Raw genomic sequence first — 25,066 nt, forward strand, 5'->3', positions numbered from 1 at the left:
CAGTGTATTAAACCGCTGAGCTGCTGACCAAAAGGTTGGCAGTTCGAATCCGGGGAGCGGGGTGAGCTCCCACTGTTAGCCCCAGCTTCTGCTAACCTAGTAGTTCAAAAACATGCAAACGTGGGTAGATCAATAGGTACCTTCCCGTTACCTTCTGGCGGGAAGGTAAAGGCATACCATGCAGTCATGCCGGCCACTTGATCTTGGAGGTGTCTACACACAATGCCAGCTCTTCAGCTTAGAAATGGAGATGAGCAGCAACCTCCAACGACGAGACTGAATGTCAGGGGAAAACCTTTACCTTACTACCTTAATTTGGTGTTTCCCATTAGCTACAGCTGGTCCTCCACATTTGCAGCGTCCACTTCTGCAGATTTATTATTTGCAGATTAAATTAATATGTTCTTCTCGGAATCTCTAGGTCCTTAAGCATGACTCTATGGTCAGCCTCCTCCAGAGAGTTGTGTTGGATGACCTATAGATTTGTAAAAGGAACACTTCTCTAGGCATTGCAGGTCCTCCAATGTGATTCTGTGGTCACCTTTTTGTATATGTTGATCACAGAGTTGTGCTGAAGCACCTATAGATTCCAAGAAATGTGTTCTTTCAGATAAAAAGTAGAAGGGGATAACAGCTACTTTAAGAGAAAATGGCTGGACTAATAATTCTGTAATCATATTTTTGTCTTATGTTTGACATTGTAATTTCAAGAAACATTTCTATTTTCTGACAAAAAAAGTGCAAAATTGTTTAAATAACTTCTGATTAATTGTTTACTTTACTATCTATTGTAGGAAAGAATATCCCGGAGGAAATGGTTAAAATCATTGCTGGAGAGGACCAAAGCATTGTGCTTCTGTTAAAGGAAAAGGTAAACTAATATTGGAGATAGTGAATGGAAAAAGGTGGTGAGACTGACAAGTCTACTGACACATTTGAAAGATATAGGAAAATATACAGAAATACTAAGACACAAAAATGCATAATTATTGGAAGGGGTGGGGGTTCCACTTCAGCAGCAACAATTTGAGGGGAAATAACTCTTTACCGAACACAGCTCTGATTTTCTTAAAAGGTGAAATACTGCCTTATCATCCAAAACATGTTTCAAAACCCAACTTAAATATTTATGGAATCATTACAGCACAATTTCCACATTATTCTGGTCATACTAACCATATATTATTTGACACATGCGGGGACATGGGAAAAGCCTCCTGCAAGGTTGGTAAAAACATCAAAAACATCTGGTCGTCCCCTGGGCAACGTCTTTGCAGACGGTCAATTATCTCACACCAGAAGCGACCTGCAATTTCTCAAGTCGCTCCTGACAAGAAAAAAAATTGACACATTCATTCCCAATTTCACTTGTGGTTCTGCTTTGAAGTCACCAGAAGAAGAAGAAATTACAGAGCATATGAAAACATATTTTGGTTTTTGTCTTATTTTCTACAGCAAAAATATGCAAATTTAAACCGAACTCTTGCCAGAGTGGAGGAGGAAAAGACTGAAAAGTGGGCTTCTAATTCGGATCCTAAATGCTGGCAGAACATAGAACAGTAAGTCTCTGTTAGATTTTTACAGTTGCTGTTTTAAAAAAGAAGCTATGTGCAAATCTTTGTCATAGTTTGGTTTTTCTGGCGTTTACATTCCTAATTCCAAATTAAAGAGAAGAATACATTATTTAGTGTATGTGGAATGTAGGATTAGGGAGTGAATAGGGAGGAACGATGTGAGTTGCATTACTGCGACATCTGGAGGATTATAATATTCTCACTTCTAGTTAAATGGGTTTGTAGGGGCTATTTTTGCAGTTGTGGATGTCTCAGGAATTCTTGGACTTGAACAAAAAATGTCATGTTTTGAGGTTTACTATCTAGCCTTGTGAGCTACTATGATTTTTTGTACCCAGGCTGAAAATCCTCTTAAGGAGTAGAACGAGATAAGCCCTTTGGCCTCAACCCCAGAACTTGATAGAAACTTGTTAGAGAAGACTAACTAAACAGGACAAGCATGGTTTAACTTCTAGCCCACCTCCTATGCTTTTTCAAAAGAAGAGTGCCGAGAAGTTCAAGACCTTTTAAAACTGCAACTCTGATGCATATAATTGAACCATGACAGTTAAAGTGGTGTCAGACTGCATTAATTTTATAGAGTAGATGTATCCTAGGCCTATTTTCCAGGTCAAGCAAGTTACCCCAGGATACGGAGTTGGAGAAAACATGTCAGATCTGGGTTTGGATAGTACTTCCCATGATGTAAAATAACACTAAGGGAACAAGTAACCATTCTATTGCTTCTCTTTCTCTGTTGCCTCTTATCCCTTCCTTCTCTATTATCTAAAAGTAAGCAATGTATAATATTCAATAGGGAGCTTCTGCTTGAAAATGGAGATTTAACGGAGAAACTGAAATCAACTCAAAATAACTCAGAGCAGAAGCCCCTTGTCACTTGCAAGAAATGCTGAACTCCAAAAGCAAAGGCTCAAAGACTATTGGTACATTGTTCTTTTTTGCCTAACAGGGAAATTAAGTTGATCTTCTCATCTGCTGCTTGCATCAATGGAAGCTTTCAAGAGAAGAGGTAAATTGCACCCACTCTTTCTGTCAACTAGGGCTGAGATTAAACTTGGTGGATTTATCTTTTAATGATTAGCAAGAAGAATATGTGAAAACTCTGTGGACATTCACAGACATGCGTTATCACCAAGTCCTCTTTGCTGGCAAATAGGGCTTGCAAAGTATTCATGATTGATAACAAAGAAAGAAACTGAGATTCTAACTGGTTCATTGTATTTCTGACAGAGAGAAAACTTGCAGAACATCCTCAAAGGCTGCCAATGTGGATATGCCAGCAGTGTTCCTTTTCTGTGAAAAGATTGCTGCTAAGCCTAAAGTCATCACACAGGTAAGTCTCAACCCTGGAATCTGATCTATCAGGATAGAATAGAAAATTGTCAGATTTTTGTCCTATAGGAAAAGCAGAATAACTTCCTTCCATTAAAGCAATGGTTCCTAGCCTTTGGACCTCCAGGTGTTTTGGACTTCAGCACCCACAGTTCCTAACAGCTGGTAAGCTGGCTGGAATTTCTGGGAGTTGAAAGCCCAAAAACGTGGAGACCCAAAGGTTGGGAACCACTGCTTTAAAGCCAATATCCAGTGAATCTGCAAAGTTGGATTGTCATTTCTGAGATCCAATTTTTGGTAGTACATGGGAGAATTGTGGGGAATTAAAACAGAGTATTAAAAACCATTACTATATTAAACTGAATTTACTACTCTAGAGTAAGTTTTTTATTTTTGTTATGTTTTTCCCCTCCGGAAGATGTTGAAGGCCCTTCGAAAGCTTCTCAACTCTCTTTCATTGGTTCCTGCCTCTCCTGAAGCACTCAGAGTCTTCCTCATTGTTCCTGTCCTCTTATGGAAGGAGGCTATTACATCTGATTGTCTCCTTGGTCAACTGGCACAAGCCATCTGCAAACTTCCAGAAAAGGACAAGCAAATCCTTGGTAAAGCTGGTTTATTTGGAGAGGGCATTCATCACTTCACTTCAATAGTTTTGAGAATATTAAATATGCATACTTTTAGAGTCATTTTAGTGTTTTGGAATAAAAAGAAAGGGAATACTTTGAAAGAACAATTGTCCACGGACTCTTAGCAGTCTGTTTTGCTTACAGTGATGCCTAGCTTGCTTGTTCTTACATTTAAACAAGAAAAAAATGTTATTATATCCCAATTTTATTGTCCCTTCAAAAAAGATAATATGGAGAGGGGCTTCCTTTGGCCTCACCTTCCAGCAAGGGTATATCAGATTGACTAGGACTCTGGGAAACCAAGATTTGAATCCTGGCTCAGTCATGGAAGCTCATTGGGTGATCTTGGGCAAGTCACATACTCTGAGGAAAGCAATGGCAAACCTTCTCTGAATAAATCTTGCCAAGAAACCCCTAGGAGGAACAGAACCACAAGGACAATTTTTTCCTCAAGTATTTGTGTGGTTAGCTCCAAGACTGCAATGTATACTCATCAGCTCTCTTTTCAGAAACCTGGTGGTCTAATCTAGACGTCACATTCTTCAAGGATCTAGTGGGCATGTATCAAAGACTTATCAGTGCCAATCTTTCTTCTGTCATTAAACACCTGAGATGTTCAGAGAGTGTAACCCTATCAGTGGACTTCGTTTGGCCTCTTCAGGTTCTACAGATGCTTTATGAGGTAGGAAGACCTTGAATGGAAAATTTGAGGCATTGTATGAGAGAGTCTCAACATTGCCTAACTGAAGGATTGATGACATATTTGTTCTGTGTCAAGGTAATGGTTCAATGTAGTGAAATGTTTAACTCATTGTTTCAATGTAAGTGTGTAAGTTTGCTTCGGTAAGCAATCCAGTACTGAAATAGTTAATCGCATAGAGCAATGATTTACTGCATAGAGCAATGATTTACTGCCTAGAGGGGAAAGGAATTAGACTTCCGCTTTTGCCTGCGTGGAAGGAAACATGTCACAGAGAATGGAATTTGAGAGGAGTTATTCTTTACTGATAAGTCTTAGCTTGCTGTAAGAGCTCCGGCTGCTATTTGTGTATATAGCTGTGTAAATAAAGATTTATTACCGCCGGGATCGACAGACAGCTATGCAGTCTTATTTGTTCGTGCTACTAGGCAGATGCTGAGTTGCCGAATGGAGGGGAGAATTGAGACGGAAGGCTGTAAGTGTCTCAATATATCCGCCTCACATCCATCATCCACATTTGACATTCTGTTCCCCCACTTTCTCTGTGATGACCTGGGAACTACATACCAATGGCTTTAAGGTTAACTAGCAGCCTACTGGCAACTCGGAAACCCTCTGATCTAAGGAGAAGCAGGAAAGGGCTGTTAGGGAAGACGGAGGAAAAGGCAATGTGGGAGTTGGAGGCAGCACCTTGACCATTACTGACCTCAACCCCAATGGAGTATCATCAGAGATCACTAAGAGTGAACACCAGAACTTAGAAAATTTACTATTTTGGCTGTGGCTTCCAGAATTATCCAGCCAACATGATTCCAGATGCTCCCTAAATTAGCTGGGCAGACTTGGTTTGAGGGTCTACACCTGATGGAAAAGTTTTGGTGGAACTTCTCTGCAACTGCTCTATCTCCTTAGATCTCCCTTGTGCTAAGATGTATACCTGATTTTGAGTGTTGCAGTGTAGGATTGGAAAGAACTGGCTTCTGCAAAATCATGAAGCTCACAAAGTGACCACAAGTCAGTCACTGTCTGTCAGCTTGACTTTAAAATAAGCAGCAAAGAAGCAGCAGTGAGCAAACTCACGCATGCTCCCTTCAGATTAATGGATAGAAATATAACTTTGGATTTTTTTTAAAATTGGCATTTTTTCATATGAGGCAGTTTCTTTAAAGTTGTCTCACAGATTTTGTCCTCCATTGTACTATTACTGTTGAGCCAAAATATTTTGCAGCAAGTTTCACATACACAGCATTTTGTTATTCTTTATTGTAAACTTGTATTCATAAATTCAGGTAAATCGCAAGACCAACTTCACAATCCAAGAAAGCAACTTTTACATTCCTGAACTGAAAAGAATATTGGCTCCTCCAAGTAGGAATAACATATGGAATGAGGAACAAGTAAGTAGTAACTGAAATTGTTTTTACCTTTAGGAGTCAAGTGCCATTTCCTCCCGTTTTTTATTCTTCAGATTCAGATTTATTCCACTGTATTATAAATATTAGCGAGCCACTGTGTGTAGTAGTTTGAGCATTGGAGACCAGGGTTAGATTCCCCACTTGGCCTTGGAAACCCAATGAGTGACCCTGGGCGAGTCACACATGGCTTTGGATGAAGCAGCCCAGCCCCAGAAAACCTCATAATAGGGCTTCCTTTGGGCCTCCATGAGCTGAAAACGACTTGAAGGTATACAACAACTATGACTGTAAATAGCAGTATCTAGGTGAGACACTCCAAAATGCCATTTTTAACATCTTAAACCCTCACAGGCCACTAAAACTAAAACAAATATAAATATGCATAACAGTGATAGCAGTGGCAATATGCATTACTTCTACCGTGTTGAAGTACTCAAAGCTATTACAAGGTTGACCATCTAAGGTGCAAAAGGAGAATATTGTTTCACCAAATTTGTTTCAAAAATATTGTTTTTCTGTTTTCTCTTGTGCAACTTTGGAGCAGCTGATACGAAGACTTGTTTCAAAGGGGGACGAAATACAAGTAAGGATTACTTGCTCTGTTTTGTTATGCTTTAGTCTTCTGGTGTCATTAATTGGTTAGCTGTCTTATCTTTCCATGTTTATCTCAGCATGAAGTTTTCTTCTCATTTACCTTCCTTTTACTCTGCTCCCCCTTTCCTACAAGAGACGCATGTTATTTGCCAAGAAACATCTTGTTTAGAGGTCACCATATGCAGGTATTTTTGTAGTGACTAAAAAGCCTAGGTGTTTCAATATGAAGAAACGTTTTTGTCTTCCTGGCTGAAATTATCCCACTTAAATCTGACTGTAACAGCTCCAACACTGGAATAAGCTGCCTCAGAATCTCTACAGGTTTTTAAGTCAATGGCCATCTGCCGGGAGTGCTCTGATTGTATGCTCCTACATGGCAGAATGGGGGTTGGATGGGATGGCCCTTTGCGGTATTTTCCAACTCTAGGATTCTGGCCTGGGATTCTAGTCTCTATTTTATAGACTGTTCAGAGCATAGAGTCAAAGGAAGGTATTAATGACCATCAGTGCAAGTGTTCTTAGGAATCTGGAAAGTGAAATACATTTTACCTCATGTTTTCACTGAACATCTGAAATCCACTGAGGAAACAGAAGCATGGTTGCGCTCAGGCAAAACAATGTATGTGTGTAAGCAATCTGCATGCAAGTCAATGGAGGATGAAACTTCTTCATGTAACTCAGGCCTGTTCTACACTGCCAGATAATCCAGGTTATCAAAGCAGAAAATCCACATTATCTGCTTTGAACTGGATTATCTGAGTCTACACTGCCATATAATCCAGTTCAAAGCAGATAATGTGTATTTTATATGGCAGTGTGGAAGGGGCCTGAGTGTACATTTTGGCGTTCACTCCATCATACTGCCCTATCATACCGTTTCACATCTCATACCATTATTCTTATTATCCTGTTTCAGGTGTCCTCTATCAGTACCACCAGGCATTTTCCTATTTTTTTTAATTTCTGCAAAAATCTGGATTTTTCCCATCTTCTCATACTTCTTTTTATCCATGGAACACATGAAATATGTTAACAATGTAGTGAAAGACTGTAGACTTTTCAGTATTGAATTTGAAAGTTAGCAATCTTATACTGTAAATTACTGCTTTGTCATTTCAGCTTGCCTTTGATATACTCAGCCAGTTCCCTTGCATTTTTGAGTTGGAAGATAAGATTCTTCTGCATACACTATGCTGTTTGTTTCGGCATTTTAACTACAGCTTGGTAAGTGCATCAAAAATTGCAAGGTATAACTGTAAAATATTTATCATAGCCCTGTGACCTAATGTGTGTGTCCTTACAGAACAACCCTGGCATTGTTAGCAAGCTGCACGTTAGAAGGCAACATTTGATGCAGGATACATGGCAATGTATAAGAAGTGTATCATCAAACTGGTTTCAGCAGTTTTTTAAAGTAAGATACCCAGTTTTATACCTCTTACTGTGTTGTGATAAGACTCACCTGAAATTCAAATGTAATATTTTACCAGCCATCACATCCACATATTATATGTTAATGCTTTGGAAGAAACATCCAGTGAAGCAGCTAACATTGTGTTTTGTCATAGTTTAAGGTAGATCATGGAAATATTGTTGGTGCCCCCCCCCCCCCCCCCCACGAGCTGGTAGATTCTGGCAGTTGTAGTCTAGAAAAATATCATTATAAACACCCATGCTCTCTTAAGAGTTTTTTTTTAAAAAAAAAATCTTGTTAGGCTCACTCAACCCTGGCTAATTAGCAACGTTATTCACAACATGTTATACTGCCTCCATTATAACTAATTTAAATCACACATGATTTACTTCAGAGGAAAAGAAGTGAAATTATTTTTAGTTGTACTGGAGATACATGTCTTCTAGTAAACTAGACATCTCCAAACGGGTGCCTGTCAAATATGTTGGACTACAAATCCCATCACACACTATCAGAAACATTCCTAGAGCTGGCAAGAGATGAAGCCAACAGATGGAGGATAGCAGTTTACGTATATACACCACAAAACAATGAGTTTTTACAGTGTTCTGCCTCCCTGCAACATTTCTACATAATTGACAATATGTAGTCTCGCTTCCCAATTTATATGGCATTAGAATGCTGGTATATTAAAGCACTGAGCTGTTGAACTTGCAGACCGAAAGGTCGCAGATTCAAATCCCGGGAGCGGAGTGAGCGCCTGCTGTTAGCTCCAGCTTCTGCCAGCCTAGCAGTTCGAAAACATGCCAATGTGAGTAGATCAATAGGTACCACTCCGGCGGGAAGGTAACAGCGCTCCATGCAGTCATGCCGGCCACATGACCTTGGAGGTGTCTATGGACAACGCCGGCTCTTTGGCTTAGAAATGGAGATGAGCACCAACCCCCAGAGTCAGACATGACTGGACTTAACATCAGGGGAAACCTTTACCTACCTTTTTATTATCTATGGTAAACAATTGTCATGGAAAGCAGCACTTTGATGGTGTGTAATCTTGAGGTTACTTGCAGTAATTCATCATTCATTCTTTTAACAAGTAATATGGGCTGACTATTAACAATTCAACCAACTCACATAAGGTCTTGAATAACAAAAGCAACATACAGAAATGTGGTGACTTTGGAATTTAATGTAAATGAAGCTGAATGTCCAGTTAGGCATATTTTATACATAACTAGTAACATGGTCTAGTGGTTTGACCACAGCACTAGTACTGAAAAAAAGAGTCTGAATCTCCAGTCTACCATAGAAACCCACAGGGTAAACTTGGCCAAGTCATTCTCTCAGCCTCATAATGCGTTTAATACTAAAAGGGTCTGTGATCAAAATCCTGTCAAAAAAACCCCTTAGGGTTGCCACATGCTGGAGATGACATACAGGCACTAATCAACAGGACGAATATTTATGATCTTTTAAAAAAGAAACCTCTGAACTAAATCTAATGCTGGATATTCCTTATTAGAACTAGAAGGGCAAAACCCATTCTTAATGCAACCCATTTCCCTATAATACTGACACCCAGAGGACATATTGAATTCCTGGAAACCCTCTCTGGAATCAGATTAGTATGTCATGGGAAATTGTAGGTGAGAGGGTTATCCCCCTTTAAGGTGAAAATTCAAATAAAGCATTGAGCAAAATAATAATTACATATCTACCTGGTTTTTCAGTTGCTTTATTAATGGGAAATAATTGCTTTTGAATCCCTTTTTGTTCTGTTTTGATCACAATCTGTTAATATCATTAATTCAAGCGTAAAATCTAAGGGCAGAAAACAGTGCATCTTAATGAAAGAAAAATCCTGACTACTATCTATTATCACCATGTCCAACAATTAAAAAAGGCATCCTGAAAACACAATAGGGTCATGACAGAAAATCCATTTAGGGTGACATCAGGTATTATTCTGCATGAAATGCCATTCTTCCAAGGAACTGTGATAATTGCTTGAAAGTATCTGGTAACACGTTAAGTTCTACCATGGTATATTTCTGCACAGGGTTGACTATACAGGTCCAAAGATGGAAATGTAGTCCCTTTCTTTTGGGCAAGGTAGACAGGTAGTGAAATTACGTAGTGCATTTCATCCACCTTATCTGTATAACTCATCATTATTCCTGTGGATTTGGTTGGGAATGGGAAGAGTAAAAGCAAGTTTTCTATTTGCTTGTGTGGATGCTTATTTCCATGTGTTAAGTCTGCTGCTTGTTAGGGATGGCTTCAAATCCTACTGCAAACAGATAAAGCAAAGCACATCTTTTAGCCCATGTCCACTCATTTCAGCCTAACCTAGTTGTGGCGAAAGAGTTTAAGGCCCATCCAGGTCCAGAGGTGGAAGAACACATAAACTGGTATGGTAACTGGAAGCAGCAGGCTGTAGAAACACAGGCTGGTTGTACTTGTGCAGCCCTGAGGAAAGTTTTCATCAACACTGGCTGAATAAAACAGGCCAGCTAAAGACAACACAGGGATGAGTACAGTCATCGTAGGCAGAGACAGAAACATTTTTCTTCACCTGTGAATATCTTCTATAAGGAGAAAAACATCTAGGTCTGCTCAGGTTCCCCTTCCTGCTTGTCTTTGCCAATCATCCTGGCAGCTTGGGGGATCATATTAGGGATGCCATCGGTGATGGGGTAGGCAATACCCAGCTCTTCATTGATTAATTCATTGGTGGATTCCTCATATCTAGGAAACATAACAAATACTGACATGTTAAGTTAGCTAATGCCATTTCTTTAAGAATAGGGTCCTGGGACAAAGAAGTAGTCAAATCAGTCTTTCAGTAAGATGTAATATGCTATTGGCATTATTATTATATTATAATAATATGAAATCCAGCATATATATCTCATTTGCTATGTCATACTCTGTCTTTGGGTCAATAATAATAATATAATATAAACATCATCATCATCATCCTCTTACCCACCTTTCCTTAAGATAAAGAACAACATAGTTAAATTATATAGATAAAAACCATTAAAACACATATATTAAAAGACACTGACATAAGATTAAAACCCATTAAAATAATTCGTAGCAATAAACTGCCACTTTAAAATACAGAGTTTAAAACTGACTTGGTAGGCCTGCTTTAATTGTGCTTTAAAGTTTGAAAGCTCAATTAGCTGTTAAATCTGTTCTGGCAGGTTATTCCTGCCATATAAAATCCAGATTATCTGCTTTGAACTGGATTACATGGCAGTGTAGACTCAGATTATCCAGTTCAAATCAGAAAATGTGGATTATTTGCTTTGATAATCTGAATTATGTGGCAGTGTAGAAGGGCCCATTGTCTAAAACCAGCTGATGAAAAGGTCCTCAGTTTAGATTTCTTGCTGTATGAAAACCGTGTCCTCCTTTTTGTTGGTATACTGTGCTTTACCTTTGTGTTGCTGAGATTTTCAGGATACATTCAAAGCTACACTGTAGATTATACAGAAATCTAAAGTCTACCCCTTTCTACACTGCCATATAAAATCCAGATTATCTGCTTTGAACTGGATTATATGGCAGTGTAGAATCCTATAATAATATAATATACTATATACAGTAGAGTCTTGCTTATCCAACATTCGCTTAGCCAACATTCTGGATTATCCAATGCAGTTAGCCTTTTAGTAGTCAATGTTTTTGTAGTCAATTTTTCAATACACTGAAGTTTTGGTGCTAAATTTATAAATACAGTAATTACTGAACTGCTTTTTCTGTACATTTTTGTAAAACATGATGTTTTGGTGCTTAATTTGTAAAATCATAATGTAATTTGATGTTTAATAGGCTTTTCCTTAATCTCTCCTTATTATACAACATTTTTGCTTATCCAACATTCTGCCGGCCCGTTTATGTTGGATATGTGAGACACTAATATAATAATAATAAATATTTCTATCACACCCTATCTCCCCTTGGGGCAATGATGGGCAACCTTTTGCACTTGGTGTGTCAAAATTCGCCTAAAAAAACCTAGCATGGCATGGGTGGTGTGTCACTTCGAGAAAAAAAAACATAATTTTGCAATATGTATGATTTAAATAACAAAAATGTATAATTGTAATATATAACTGTATTTAATAAATCAAAAACTATTTACTACCATTATTTTCATGTACAACAATCTATGGTATCTCTTGTTTCTCTCTATTCTAATTTCAATGTAGTCATGAATAATTAATAATAATATAATAGTAATAATATAATAATAATATAATACTACAATAATAATAGAATAATAATAGAATGATATAATAAAATGTGCATAATTCCCATGCAATAAACAAGAAAACCACTGGACCAAATCATACCAAATTTGGCCACAAAAGACATAAGTCATCCAATCAATCTGCATGCAGCAGTGTGTCAGCAAAAATGGCTAGGCATGTCAGTGCTGACACGCGTGTCATAGGTTGGCCACCACTGCCTTGGGGACTCAACAAAACAATGGCAAACATCAATGCCAGAAAGTACAATCAGAAGTAAAAACAACCACACACTCTGAAAGCAGAGGAAGTTACAGACATGAATCAATTAGGGGCTGCTAACACCTCGGAACAAAGGATTCCCCCAGGCAGGAATGAAGCTGGCATGGCCATTAATGCTAATCAAGGTCCAGTTTATGTTGGGTGAGACTCTACTGTAGTTGGAATATTAAAACAATTTAAGTGTGAATAAAAATGAATGAAATGCGATTTTAAAAGGATACAAAAATGGGATCTTGGGAGTTGTAGTTTCACAAGGTCTAAACCAGGCCTGGGCCAACTTGGGCCCTCCGGGTGTTTTGGACTCCAACTCCCACAATTCCTAACAGCCTACCGGCTGTTAGGAATTGTGGGAGTTGGAGTCCAAAACACCCGGAGGGCCCAAGTTGGCCCAGGCCTGGTCTAAAGCCTTCTCTAAAGTACAAACCACCAGGATTCCATAGCATTGAGCCATACAGAAGTGAAAGTGGCGCCAAATTCATGAGTTGATTCAGCCTCAAATGGGAGCCAATGGCTTCTAACCTGAGTGGCTTCTTGGACAAGGGGCAGACGAGGATCTGGAGGAGGCTGGCATCGAAGGGCGGCTTGGGCTCCTGCTGTCCTCCGTTCCCGGCCGCCTTGGAGAAGAGCGCCCGAGAGCCTTTCCTCCAAAGCGGAACGCAAGCGGAGAGGCGCAGGAGTCCGTGAGGCAGCATCGGCATGATTCGCGGTTGCACGCCCTCACTGCAAGCACCAGCCCCAAGGTCAGCTGGGAAAGGAAGTCGGCTTCACCGGACTGCTTCCTGAATGAGAGTGCTGTCGAAAGCAGTCCCTTGGAAAGCCGGAGCCGTTGTTTTAGGTTCCTACCAAAAACTAAAGATTGCGTTGCTGTGAGTTTTCCATGTTCCAGAAGCATTCTGTCCTGGCGTTTCGCCCACATCTTTGGCAGGCATCCACAGAGGTTGTGAGGTCTGTTGGAAACTAGGCAAGTGGGGTGTATAGATCTGTGGAATGATCAGGGTGGGAGAAAGAACTCGTTGTCTGTTTGAGGCAAGTGTGACTGTTGCAATTGGTCACCTTGATTAGCATTGAACAGCTTTGCAGATTCAAAGCTAGGAGCCTTCGATGGCCTAGGGGATAAAAGCCTCGTGACTTGAAGGTTGGATTGCTGACCTGAAAGCTGCCAGGTTCGAATCCCACCCGAGGAGAGCATGGATGAGCTCCCTCTATCAGCTCCAGCTCCATGCGGGGACATGAGAGAAGCCTACCACAAGGATGGTAAAACATCAAAACATCCGGGCGTCCCCTGGGCAACGTCCTTGCAGATGGCCAATTCTCTCACTCCAGAAGCAACTCCGGTTGCTCCTGACAAGGGAAAAAAAAAACTTCAAAGCTTGGCTGCTTCCTGCCTGAAGGGATCCTTTTTTGGGGGAGGGGGGATGTGTTAGCTGGCCATGATAGTTTCATGTCTGTTTACAGAAAACAGTTTGCAGAAAATCTACACACATGAATAGATAAGGTAAAGGTTTCCCGTGACATTAAGTCTAGTCGCGTCCAACTCTGGGGGTTGGTGCTCATCTCCATTTCTAAGCTGAAGAGCCGGCGTCGTCTATAGACACCTCCAAGGTCATGTGGCCGGCATGACTGCATGGAGTGCCATTACCTTCCCACTGGAGCAGTACCTATTGATCTACTCACATTTGCATGTTTTCAAACTGAGGTTGGCAGAAGCTGTGCCTAACAGTGGGAGCTCTCCCTGCTCCTCGGATTTGAACCGCCAAACTTCCAGTCAACGTTCAGCAGCTCAGCGATTTAATCTGCTGCGCCACTAGGGGCTTTGGAAACTAGGCAAGTAAGGTTTATATATCTGGAATGTTCAGGGTGAGAGAAATAACTCTTGTCTGTCTGAGGCAAGTGTGACGTGCAATTGGCCACCTTGATTAGCATTTAATGGCCTTGCAAGTTCAAAGCTTGGCTGCTTCCTGCCTGAGGGAATCCTTTGTTGGGAGGTGTTAGCTGGCCATGATTGTTTAATGTCTATTTACAGTTTGCAGAAAGCCTACACAAACGAATAGATACCTACACAAAAACTCCAACCATCACCCAAGTCAAAAAAGAAGCACAATTAAAGCCCTGGCAGACTGTGCAAAAAGAATCTGCGAAGCACACCTCCTTTAAGGTGAACTGAACCACCTAAACTGGACTCTACAGGCCAATGGGTACTCCACCACAGACATTAGAAGAGCTGCAAGGCCAAGAACAAGCCATTATAGTCAAGATAAAGATCCACCCAAAGGAAAAGTATTCTTACCATAAATCAAGGGAACCATAGGGAAGCTAATGAAGAAACACAACCTACAAACTACAGCCCCACTAAGAAAATCAAATAAATTCTACTTTTAGAAAAGGACAAAAGGGATCCTCTCACCTAGTCTACCGTATACCATACAGCTGTGGACAAGTCTACATAGGGACCACCAAACACAGCATTGCCCAAACACAAATCAGGGAACATGAAAGGCATTGGAGACTAGCTCAACCAGAGAAGTCAGCCATAGCAGAGCACTTGATGAACCAACCTGGACACAGCATATTATTTGAGAACACAGAAATGCTGGACCACTCTAACAACCACTTTGTCAGACTACACAGAGAAGCCATTGAAATCCACAAACATGTGGACAACTTCAACCAAAAGGAGGAAACCATGAAAATGAACAAAATCTGGCTACCAGTATTAAAAAATTCTAAGATCAGGATAGTAAATAAAGATCAACACTATGAAAATGGGAATTCCAGACATGAAACATTCAGGGCTAACACCTCCCAACAAAGGATTCCCTCAGGCAGGAATCAGACAGGCTTTGAATCTGCAAGGCCATTAAATGCTAATCAAGGTGATCAATTTTGCACCATTCTTCCTGGCCTCCAACAGACAAGAGTTCTTTCTCTCACCCTGGACAATCCACAGATATATAAACCCCGCTTACCTGGTTTCCAACAGGCCTCCCAACCTCTGAGGATGCCTGCCATAGACATGGGTGAAAGTCAGGAAATAATGCTTCTGAAACATGGCCATACAGCAACCCAGTGATTCTGGCCATGAAAACCTTCAACAGCAAACTAAAGATTGCTCAATTCCAGGCATGTGTTTGGAGGCATCCGTATAACACCCCACTAGGTATATTTTGACCAGGCATTGGCAAACGTTGGATCTCCAGGTGTTTTGGACTTCAACTCCCACAATTCCTAACAGCCGGCAGGGTATGTAGTTTCACTAGACCTTTCACTTTCCCTGCCCAAGAGTTCAGGTGTCTCATCAAACTAAAAATCCCAGTATTTGCATAGCATTGAGCCACTGTAAGTGATGTCAGACTGCATTTGTTCTACAGTGTAAGGTTCACCCATGATCTTGCAGCCTCAGTTTTGTACCCCCAAAATAATAATAAGCAGAAGAAAATGTCAGGAGAAAATTCTATTGGAACATGGCCATACAGCCCGAAAAAAACTCACTGCAGCCCAATAATAAGCAGATTGCACAGTGGGGATAGAAATGACCTGTGTATCTAAATTAGTTGAACCACCTGATTTTAATTTAACAGGTGCAATTCGAAGGAGAGCCTGGGATTGATGATGGAGGCCTGTCTCAGGAATTTTTTACCATCCTCGTAAAGGAACTGTGTGCGCCCAAATGTCGGATATTCACACATTTTGATGAGTCGCATCTGATTTGGTTTCCACCCCAGGTAAAATGTGAATTTTTATTGTTACGACAAGTGTTTTCACATTGTATAATTAATGCAGTTTGACACCACTTTTAACCGCAATGGCTCAGTGCTATGGAATTCTGGAATTTGTAATTTATTGAGGCACCAGCACTTTTTGGCAGGGAAGGCTAGAGACCTTGTAAAACTGCAGCTCCCTATATTCCATAGCATTGAGCCATGGCATTGAACGTAGTGCCAAACTATATTGATTCAAGAATGCAGATGCTCTATTTCTGGATTTACTTATATTGCCATATACTTACACAAGAAGTGTGGGCACATATAAAAGGATTCTCTTTGCACATAAACCTTTTGAGAAGCAAGATAGCGGTGCCACTAACATGAAGTTATGAAGACAAATTAGGCCCCTTCCACACAGCTGTATAAAATCCACATTGAACTGGATTATATGACAGCGTGGACTCAGATTATACAGTTCAAAGCAGATATTGTGGATTATCTGCCTTGATATTCTGGGTATATATGTCTGTATGGAAGAACCCTGAGACATGCTGTTTAAAGCAAAAAAAAAAAAAAGTGAAACTGAAAATAGATTCACGACTGGTACCTTCTTCCTAGTACAAAGCACCTCTGTTAGATCTAGTCTCCATTGTAAAGCTGCAGTTTTTTTAATTTTCTTGTCCTCCAATTGTAGCTTGTGATATAGGGCCAGAGTGTGGCAACACAGAACAATTGTGAATTTAAGACTTTGTATACCCAAGAGGACAAGACAAGTCACTTCTGTTTTTGTTGGCAATCACATGATGTTGGTTTTTGTGTGTGTGAGCTCATTGCCTCATTAATAGAGGTTTCTTGATGAAGTCATCTTCAATTTGCAGCCTTCCGATGACTTCCCGTTGTTTTTTCCATCTTATTTGTTGCCAGATAAAACCCATTAAGGGGAGGAAACCCCTTCACAAACATATTTCTATTCCTGTTTTCCTCACCATGCATTTTGTTGCTAAACTATTGAGGATCAGAAGTATTTTGGTGCATCCACACTGTCAAACGAAGGCAGTTTGACATCACTATAATTGCCATGGCTCAATACTATTGTCCTGGCTCAGTGCTACGGAATCCTGGAAGCTGTAGTTTGGTGAGGCACCAGCACTCTTTGACCGAGAAGGTTAAAAACTTTGTAAAACTACAGCTTCCATGAATCCATAGAAATGAGCCATAGCAATTCAAGTCGTGTCAAACTGCATTAATTCTACAATATACCCAGTCTTTGAACCTGAGATTTTGGCAGGAGTGTAACCCTTTCCAGCAGAGACTTAGGCCCCATCTACACTGCCATATACAATCCAGATTATCTGCTTTGAACTGGATTATATGGCAGTGTAGATATATTCTAGGTCACAGCAGATAATCTGGATTTTATATGACAGTGGAGATTTGTATATACATGTGACCTAAATCTCTGTTCCCTGGTTTGCCTTTGATTGATTAGAAGCACCTCTGTCTCATCTGCATTGTGGTTCAATTTTTTAACTCAACAAACAAAGGAAAATGAACAAACAACCTCTGGTTTAGAAATAACTACAGTGTTAAATTTTTCTTGGGGGAAAAGTCAGTGTCTTCACTTTTTTTTAAAAAAATCTGAAATAGTTGGGGAGACTTCAACAGAATTGTTCACTTTAATTTTCCAACTAGGTACCAGCACAAAAAGACATATATTTTCTAATTGGGAACCTGTTTGGGATGGCACTCTATAACCAGAAGATTGCTGCCTTTCCTTTCCCTCTTGCTCTGTTCAAGAAGATGGCAAATGTTCAACCAACTCTGGAAGATTTGAAGGAGCTGTTTCCTACAATAGGAAGGTATGAGATAAAACTGTTCCTCATATAGGTGTGCAAGTATATAGCGTTAGACTAAGGCCCCTTCTACACTACCGTGTAAAATCCATATTATCTGCTTTGAACTGGACTATATGGCAGTATAGAAGGGGCATTAGTCATGCAATGGATTATAGCAGAAAGCTTCAGTTTTAAACATATTTATTTGGAAGAAAGGGCTGTTGAAATAAATAGAATACTAGTTGTTTTATACCTTCAGGTTGTTTCTGATTTCTGGTGATTCATGGGGTTTTCTTTGTAAGTGGGGTTTTCCATTGCTTTCTTCTGAGGCTTAGGGCCCTTCCACACAGCCATATAACCCAGAATATCAAGGCAAGAAATCCCACAATATCTGCTTTGAACTGGGTTATCTGAGTCCACATTGCCTTATATCCCAGTTCAAAGCAGAAAATGTGGGATTTTATTCAGCTGTGTGGAAGGGCCGTAGAGAGTTTGACATGCCAGTGTCACCCAATAGGTTTCCATGACTTAACAGGGATTCGAACCCGGATCTCCCACACTTCTAATCCAACATGCAAGCCACTACACTGTGCTAACTCAGAAGAATTATAATAGCTAAATGTGACAATGGAAGTGTGGTCATTGTAAACAAAAAACAAAAAATCTATTTAGGATGATTTAATGTAGGACATGTGTTTTACTGTTGGGATTAACAACATGCTCTATTTTATACTTGCTTTTCTTGTTAGAAGTCTTCAGACAGTCCTGGATGAACAGCGTGAAGATGTCATTGAACTCCTCCAGTTGGATTTCATGGTAAGAGATGTTGATTCTCTTCTCATCGGTCATAAGGGATGCATTTACACTGTAGAAATAATGCAGTTTGACACCACTTCAACTGCTATCAGTCAATGTTATTATTTAGCAGAGAAGACTAAATACCATGTAAAACTACAACCATGGCAAAACATGGGGAATATACCCAAAGACATGACATTTCAAATCAAATAGTAGAAAAATAGAGAAGCAATACTATTTTGTAAAGCTTAACATTGTTTGATAGAAGTAATTGCTATTTGTGATGAGTCATGGGCCATGTAGTCCCGTTTCTGGCACTGTAGTGCCAGATGAAGAGGAGAACTTGAGTTTTTCACCGTCTCAGTCAGAATTGGAAACTTCCCAGCCAGATTTGGGAACCTTGCACCTGCAAGAGATTTGTCTTCCAGAAGTCTGTCAAACAAGCCCTGAGCCTAAATCTCCTGTGTTTTCTCGCCACGAGTTTTGTAAACAACAGAGGGGAGTTCAAGCAGCGTCTCGCAGGAGTGCTAGGATAGCTGCTAAGAATTCAGCTGATTAAGCCTGCTTTCCATGGGAAACTTTAAGGAGTCATGCATCTGGACTCAGAGATTAGCTTTCGTTTCTGGTTCCCCAGAGAACTGCTCTTTGGTGGGAAAACTAGACCCTATTTAGGTGTTTTGCCCACAAAGGGATCTTGCGGAGTCAATTCGTCAGCTACTGGAGTAAGTTGTGTGTGGACAGCGCGCTCCGTTTCCAAGCCTCGTTCCTGTTTCAAGCCTTGTTCCTGATTCCAAGCCTTCGCTCCTGTTTCCAAGCCTTCGTTCCCGTTTCCAGCCTTGTTTACCTCCACGGACCTTGCCTTGTTTTCCAGGACTCAGCCTTGCCTTGTTTTCCGGATTTTGCCAAGTAATTCCACGGATCTTGTTCTTGCTCCTCGTTCCTTGTTGCCCTGTATCAAGCCTTGTTTCAAGTTACTTCCTAGCCTCGCTCAAGTTTCATGGACTAAAGGACATTGTCATCTCCCCTCACTTTGCCTGGCAAAGTGAGTGTTTCGGTTATTGGATTACAACTTTGGACCTTAATATTTCATATTGGACATTGTTTCTTTGGACTAATTTTGACCTTTCCTGAAAGGTCTACTTCTGGACTATTTCATACACTTGCTTTTATTAACTTTATATATTTCCTTAATAAAGATATTAGATAGATTCTGGCCTCTGTGTATGGTTATTGGTGCTCTGCAGCCTGGGTCGTGACAGTTTGACTCCGCCACCCTAAGCACCAATTAACCTAGGCCAGAATGTCTACCGGAGCCGGGCCGGGTGGCCAGCCGATCAGCTACACCATCGACAAGGATGAGGTGGACCGGATCCATGATAAGCTCAATGCGCAGGATGGGGAAATAAAGGGTTTGAAGGAACGCGGAATCCGTCTCCCGGCCATGGCGTTGCCAACCAAGTTTTCTGGAGAAGCTTCTAAGGTTCATGTTTTCCGTCGCCAGTGCCAGGCTTATCTAGAGGCCCGTGCTGCCGAGTTTCCCCAAGAAGACATCAAGGTGGCGTGGGTTTACAGTCTCCTAGACGGGCCAGCGGCCAACTGGGCGACGGCACTGTTCGACCAAGCCTCCCCACATCTAAGGTCAGCGCAACACTTCTTGGACCACCTTAAGGAGACCTGGGGAATCGAGGACAATTTGGAGGCAGCCGGCCACAAACTCCGGCGCCTCTCCCAAGGGGACAGACCCTTGTCCCAGTACATAGCCGAGTTCCGAGTGCTGGCCCACAACACCGGCTGGAACGATGTAGCCCTCAGAGGACAATTTCGGGAGGGTCTCAACATTGAGATGCTGGAAGAAATCTCCAAGGTGGATCCTCCCCACTCTCTTGAAGCACTCATTGATCAATGTTTACGAGCTGAAGTCATGCTTGCCAACAGAAAACAATGGGTCCGAGGCCAGAGCGGTAGAGCTGGGGTGAAACCTCCCGCTCCCACCGGCGTCCAGCCGCGTCCAGTATGGAGACCCCCGCCACCAGCCCCATACCCCAGAGGGAGCGAGGAGGTGCCGATGCAGTTGGGCAATGTGCGTCCCAGATTAGATGCCGCCGAGAAGGCCCGCCGCCAACGCCTAAATCTCTGTTGGTACTGCGGAAACGGGGGCCACTTCGCCAGAGAGTGCCCAGCCAAAGGGAAGCCCGCCGCCCGTCTGGCGGCGGCGTCCTCCACGGAGACAAAGACGTTTGAGGCGGCTGGCGCACAGCCGGCGGGGGAAGCCAGCGACCGGGCGTAGAGAGGCTCGCCAACCCGGTCAAAAAACCCACTCAAGAGCCGCCAACCGGGGTCCTATTTCTTCTAGTGGTCACCTTGTGGTCAGCAAAAAAAGGGCCCGTCATGGTCCATGCCATGATAGACTCAGGAGCCACGAACAATTTCATTGATAGAGAGTATGCCGACTCTCTGGGATTACAATACCATGACTTCAAGAATGCCCGCGTGGTGCAAGCCATCGATGGCCGCCCCCTCAAGATGGGTCCCGTAAGCCAGTGGTCGGAACCCACCAGAATGTGGATAAGGGAACATATGGAAGAGATTTCCTTCTTTGTTACCGAGGTTCCCCATTTCCCTGTGATTTTGGGAATTCCATGGCTGACACTTCACGACCCAAGCATCTCCTGGTCCAACAGAGAACTGCAGTTTGCTTCAAAATATTGCCAAAACCATTGCCTTGTAGCCAAGGTCTGCCATGCCACAGACACTGAACCCATTATCACCTTGCCCAAGAAGTACTCAGAATATTGGGATGTATTCAATGAAAAAGAAGCCGAGAGATTACCCCCACATAGACCTTATGACTGTGCCATTGACTTGGTGGAGGGGGCCCCGATCCCGCGAGGACATCTCTACTCCCTGACTGAACCGGAGCAAGAAGCTCTCAGGGAGTTCATAGAGTCAAACCTTCGCAAGGGATTCATCAGACCCTCTCAATCCCCAGCCGCTTCCCCAGTGATGTTTGTGAAAAAGAAGTCAGGGGACTTACGCTTGGTGGTGGACTATAGAGCATTGAACAATATCACTAAGCGGAACAGCTATCCCCTGCCTTTGATCTCGGACCTATTAGACCGACTTCGAGGAGCCAAGGTCTACACCAAGCTGGATCTTCGGGGGGCTTATAATCTAGTTCGCATCAGAGAAGGGGACGAGTGGAAGACCGCCTTCCAGACTAAATTCGGATTATTCGAGTCCCGAGTTATGAATTATGGTTTATGTGGAGCTCCCGCAACGTTCCAGCATTTTGTCAATGACATCTTTCAGGATTATCTAGATCGGTTCTTGATCATCTACCTGGACGATTTTTTGGTGTTTTCTAGATCACAATCAGAACATGAGAACCACGTCAGAATGGTGTTACAACGATTGCGGGATCATGGACTTTATGCCAAGCTGGAAAAATGCGCTTTTGATCTACAAGAGGTAGATTTCCTGGGATACCGCGTCTCACCACTAGGGCTCTCCATGGACCCGGCAAAGGTTTCAGCAGTATTGGAATGGCGGGCGCCAACCAACAAGAAAGAGGTGCAACGATTCTTGGGGTTCGCGAACTACTACCGCAAGTTCATTCCAGACTTTGCCCGCTGGTCTGACCCAATCACCAGCTGCATCCGTGGGAAACAGCCTTTCCGCTGGACAGATCAAGCAGAGAAAGGGTTCCAACAACTAAAGAAATTATTCACGTCCCAGCCAATCCTTCAGCATCCAGATCCTGAAACCCCTTTTGTCGTGCAGGCGGACGCCTCCGATGTGGCAATTGGGGCTGTACTCCTACAACCAGTAGGAGATCATCTTCATCCTTGTGCCTTTTATTCCCGTCAATTGACCGCACCAGAGAGAAATTACACCATTTGGGAAAAGGAACTATTGGCCATAAAGGCAGCCTTTGAAACTTGGAGACATTGGTTAGAAGGGGCCAAATTTCCCATTGAAGTCCATACTGATCATCGGAATCTAGAGCATCTAAGAACTGCCCGCAAGCTAAATCAGAGGCAACAACGCTGGGCTTTATTCTTTGAACGTTTTAACTTCCAAATTCATTATGTAATCCCAGCCCAGACCAAGCAAGCAGATGCTCTGTCACGGAAACCGGAATACGCTGCAGGGCGCAAGGAGGCCTTTGAGTCCCAGCTGCTGCAACCCGAGAACTTTGCCACGCTCACAATGGGAAACACCAAATCCACTCCCATTGAATCAACTCCCCCTACTCCAGGACCCCTTTGTGCCCAGGAAATCAGGGCTAGTCAGCAAGCAGATGCCTGGGCACAGGACCAACTTCGCCAAGGACTACATTTTCCCTTTTCGCTTAAGGATGGGCTACTTTGCTATAGAAATCATGTTTACATCCCCCCAGGACCGGGCAGGGAAAAAGCACTTCGTCTGTGTCATGACTGCAAGCCAGCAGGGCATTTCGGGCTATTTAAAACCATGCATTTGATCCTAAGAGATTTCTGGTGGCCCAAGATCCGCAAGGATGTGGAAAAATATGTCAACACCTGCCCGGTATGCCAGCGCTCCAAGACAAGAAGAGAAAAGCCCTCAGGGCTTCTGCATCCCCTCCCTACCCCATCCCACCCATGGGAAATAATCTCTGCGGATTTTATCACTGATCTACCACCTTCCTGTGGATTCACCACGATCCTAGTGGTGGTGGACCTTTTCACCAAGTTAGCCCATTTCATTCCCTGTGATGGCCTTCCCACGGCCAAAGAGACTGCAGATCTATTCCTCCAACATGTTTTCAGATTGCATGGATTGCCCAAGAGTTTGGTCACAGACCGTGGGTCCCAATTCACCTCTCGTTTCTGGAAAGCACTACAAAAACTATTGGGCATAGACTCTCGTTTATCTTCGGCTCATCATCCCCAAACAGATGGGCAAACCGAGCGCACCAATGCCACTTTGGAACAATACCTTCGCTGTTATGTGAACTACCAGCAGGACAATTGGGCTTCCCTGTTATCGCTGTCAGAGTTTGCCTACAACAATGGGGTCCAGGCTTCTACTAAAGAAACCCCGTTCTTTGCAAACTACGGCTTCCACCCACGTTTCTTTCCCCCTGTCATTGAAACCTCAGAAGTTCCCGCAGCAGAGGACTGGCTGCAGGAACTCACAGCGGTGCAACAACTCTTGCTCCAGCAACTAGACCAAGCCAAGGAGAACTATAAACGCCACGCTGACAAACATCGCCAGCCGGGCCCCGAAATCAAGGTAGGAGACTGGGTTCTTCTGTCCACTCGTTTTTTGCCCTCCCATCGCCCTTGCCGGAAGTTAGATGCCCGTTTCATTGGCCCCTATCCAGTGGTGGCGCAACTTAACCCCGTGACTTTCAAACTCCAACTTCCGCGCTCAATGCGCATTCATCCAGTGTTCCACCGCTCCCTGCTCCTTCCGGCGGATGGTGTGCGCCCTGATACAGACCGGCCGGCCCCCCCTCCTGTTTTGATGAATGGGGAGGAGGAGTTTGAGGTTCAGGACATTTTGGATTCTCGCTTTCACCGCCGCCGCCTACAATATCTCATTGACTGGGTGGGTTTTGGCCCCGAGGAACGCTCTTGGGAAGACGCTTCCACAGTCCATGCTCCTGATCTAACCCGCCGCTTCCATCAGACCTATCCCGCCAAGCCGCGGCCTCGCGCCTCGGGGAGAGAGTCCCAGTTTGAGAGGGGGCTTGAGGAGGGGGATAGTGTGATGAGTCATGGGCCATGTAGTCCCGTTTCTGGCACTGTAGTGCCAGATGAAGAGGAGAACTTGGGTTTTTCACCGTCTCAGTCAGAATTGGAAACTTCCCAGCCAGATTTGGGAACCTTGCACCTGCAAGAGATTTGTCTTCCAGAAGTCTGTCAAACAAGCCCTGAGCCTAAATCTCCTGTGTTTTCTCGCCACGAGTTTTGTAAACAACAGAGGGGAGTTCAAGCAGCGTCTCGCAGGAGTGCTAGGATAGCTGCTAAGAATTCAGCTGATTAAGCCTGCTTTCCATGGGAAACTTTAAGGAGTCATGCATCTGGACTCAGAGATTAGCTTTCGTTTCTTGTTCCCCAGAGAACTGCTCTTTGGTGGGAAAACTAGACCCTATTTAGGTGTTTTGCCCACAAAGGGATCTTGCGGAGTCAATTCGTCAGCTACTGGAGTAAGTTGTGTGTGGACAGCGCGCTCCGTTTCCAAGCCTCGTTCCTGTTTCAAGCCTTGTTCCTGATTCCAAGCCTTCGCTCCTGTTTCCAAGCCTTCGTTCCCGTTTCCAGCCTTGTTTACCTCCACGGACCTTGCCTTGTTTTCCAGGACTCAGCCTTGCCTTGTTTTCCGGATTTTGCCAAGTAATTCCACGGATCTTGTTCTTGCTCCTCGTTCCTTGTTGCCCTGTATCAAGCCTTGTTTCAAGTTACTTCCTAGCCTCGCTCAAGTTTCATGGACTAAAGGACATTGTCATCTCCCCTCACTTTGCCTGGCAAAGTGAGTGTTTCGGTTATTGGATTACAACTTTGGAC

At 42.7% G+C, this 25,066-nt stretch overlaps 3 protein-coding genes across 6 annotated transcripts in view; 1 reads left to right on the forward strand and 2 right to left on the reverse strand.

The window, feature by feature from the left end:
• Positions 1 to 25,066, forward strand: part of LOC103278896 (E3 ISG15--protein ligase HERC5) — a 42,203-nt gene that overhangs the window by 9,724 nt on the left and 7,413 nt on the right. For all 4 annotated transcript variants that reach the window (XR_010006521.1, XR_010006520.1, XM_008111035.3 and 1 more), the window contains exons 8-20: positions 795 to 871; positions 1,456 to 1,559; positions 2,524 to 2,583; positions 2,805 to 2,907; positions 3,325 to 3,508; positions 4,042 to 4,214; positions 5,522 to 5,629; positions 6,192 to 6,230; positions 7,361 to 7,465; positions 7,545 to 7,655; positions 15,778 to 15,921; positions 17,596 to 17,762; positions 18,488 to 18,554. Coding sequence is in view for 2 of the 4 variants with exons in the window: in XM_008111035.3 (XP_008109242.1) it covers positions 795 to 871; positions 1,456 to 1,559; positions 2,524 to 2,583; positions 2,805 to 2,907; positions 3,325 to 3,508; positions 4,042 to 4,214; positions 5,522 to 5,629; positions 6,192 to 6,230; positions 7,361 to 7,465; positions 7,545 to 7,655; positions 15,778 to 15,921; positions 17,596 to 17,762; positions 18,488 to 18,554 (1,442 nt within the window). In the remaining 2 variants the exon portion in view is untranslated. The remainder of the gene's footprint in view (positions 1 to 794; positions 872 to 1,455; positions 1,560 to 2,523; positions 2,584 to 2,804; positions 2,908 to 3,324; positions 3,509 to 4,041; positions 4,215 to 5,521; positions 5,630 to 6,191; positions 6,231 to 7,360; positions 7,466 to 7,544; positions 7,656 to 15,777; positions 15,922 to 17,595; positions 17,763 to 18,487; positions 18,555 to 25,066) is intronic.
• pigy (phosphatidylinositol glycan anchor biosynthesis class Y) lies at positions 8,825 to 10,220 on the reverse strand. The gene has a single exon (XM_003221299.4). It carries the CDS (start codon positions 10,218 to 10,220, stop codon positions 10,005 to 10,007), a length of 216 nt encoding a protein of 71 aa, XP_003221347.1. The 3' UTR covers positions 8,825 to 10,004.
• pyurf (PIGY upstream open reading frame) lies at positions 9,375 to 12,927 on the reverse strand. Its single transcript, XM_003221247.4, has 2 exons — positions 12,719 to 12,927; positions 9,375 to 10,403 (listed from the first exon to the last, which is right to left on the reverse strand). Exons 1-2 carry the CDS (start codon positions 12,895 to 12,897, stop codon positions 10,262 to 10,264), a joined length of 321 nt encoding a protein of 106 aa, XP_003221295.1. The 5' UTR covers positions 12,898 to 12,927; the 3' UTR covers positions 9,375 to 10,261.

This window comes from Anolis carolinensis, chromosome 5 (assembly GCF_035594765.1).
Source record: "Anolis carolinensis isolate JA03-04 chromosome 5, rAnoCar3.1.pri, whole genome shotgun sequence".
NCBI classification, from domain to species: Eukaryota; Metazoa; Chordata; class Lepidosauria; order Squamata; family Dactyloidae; genus Anolis; species Anolis carolinensis.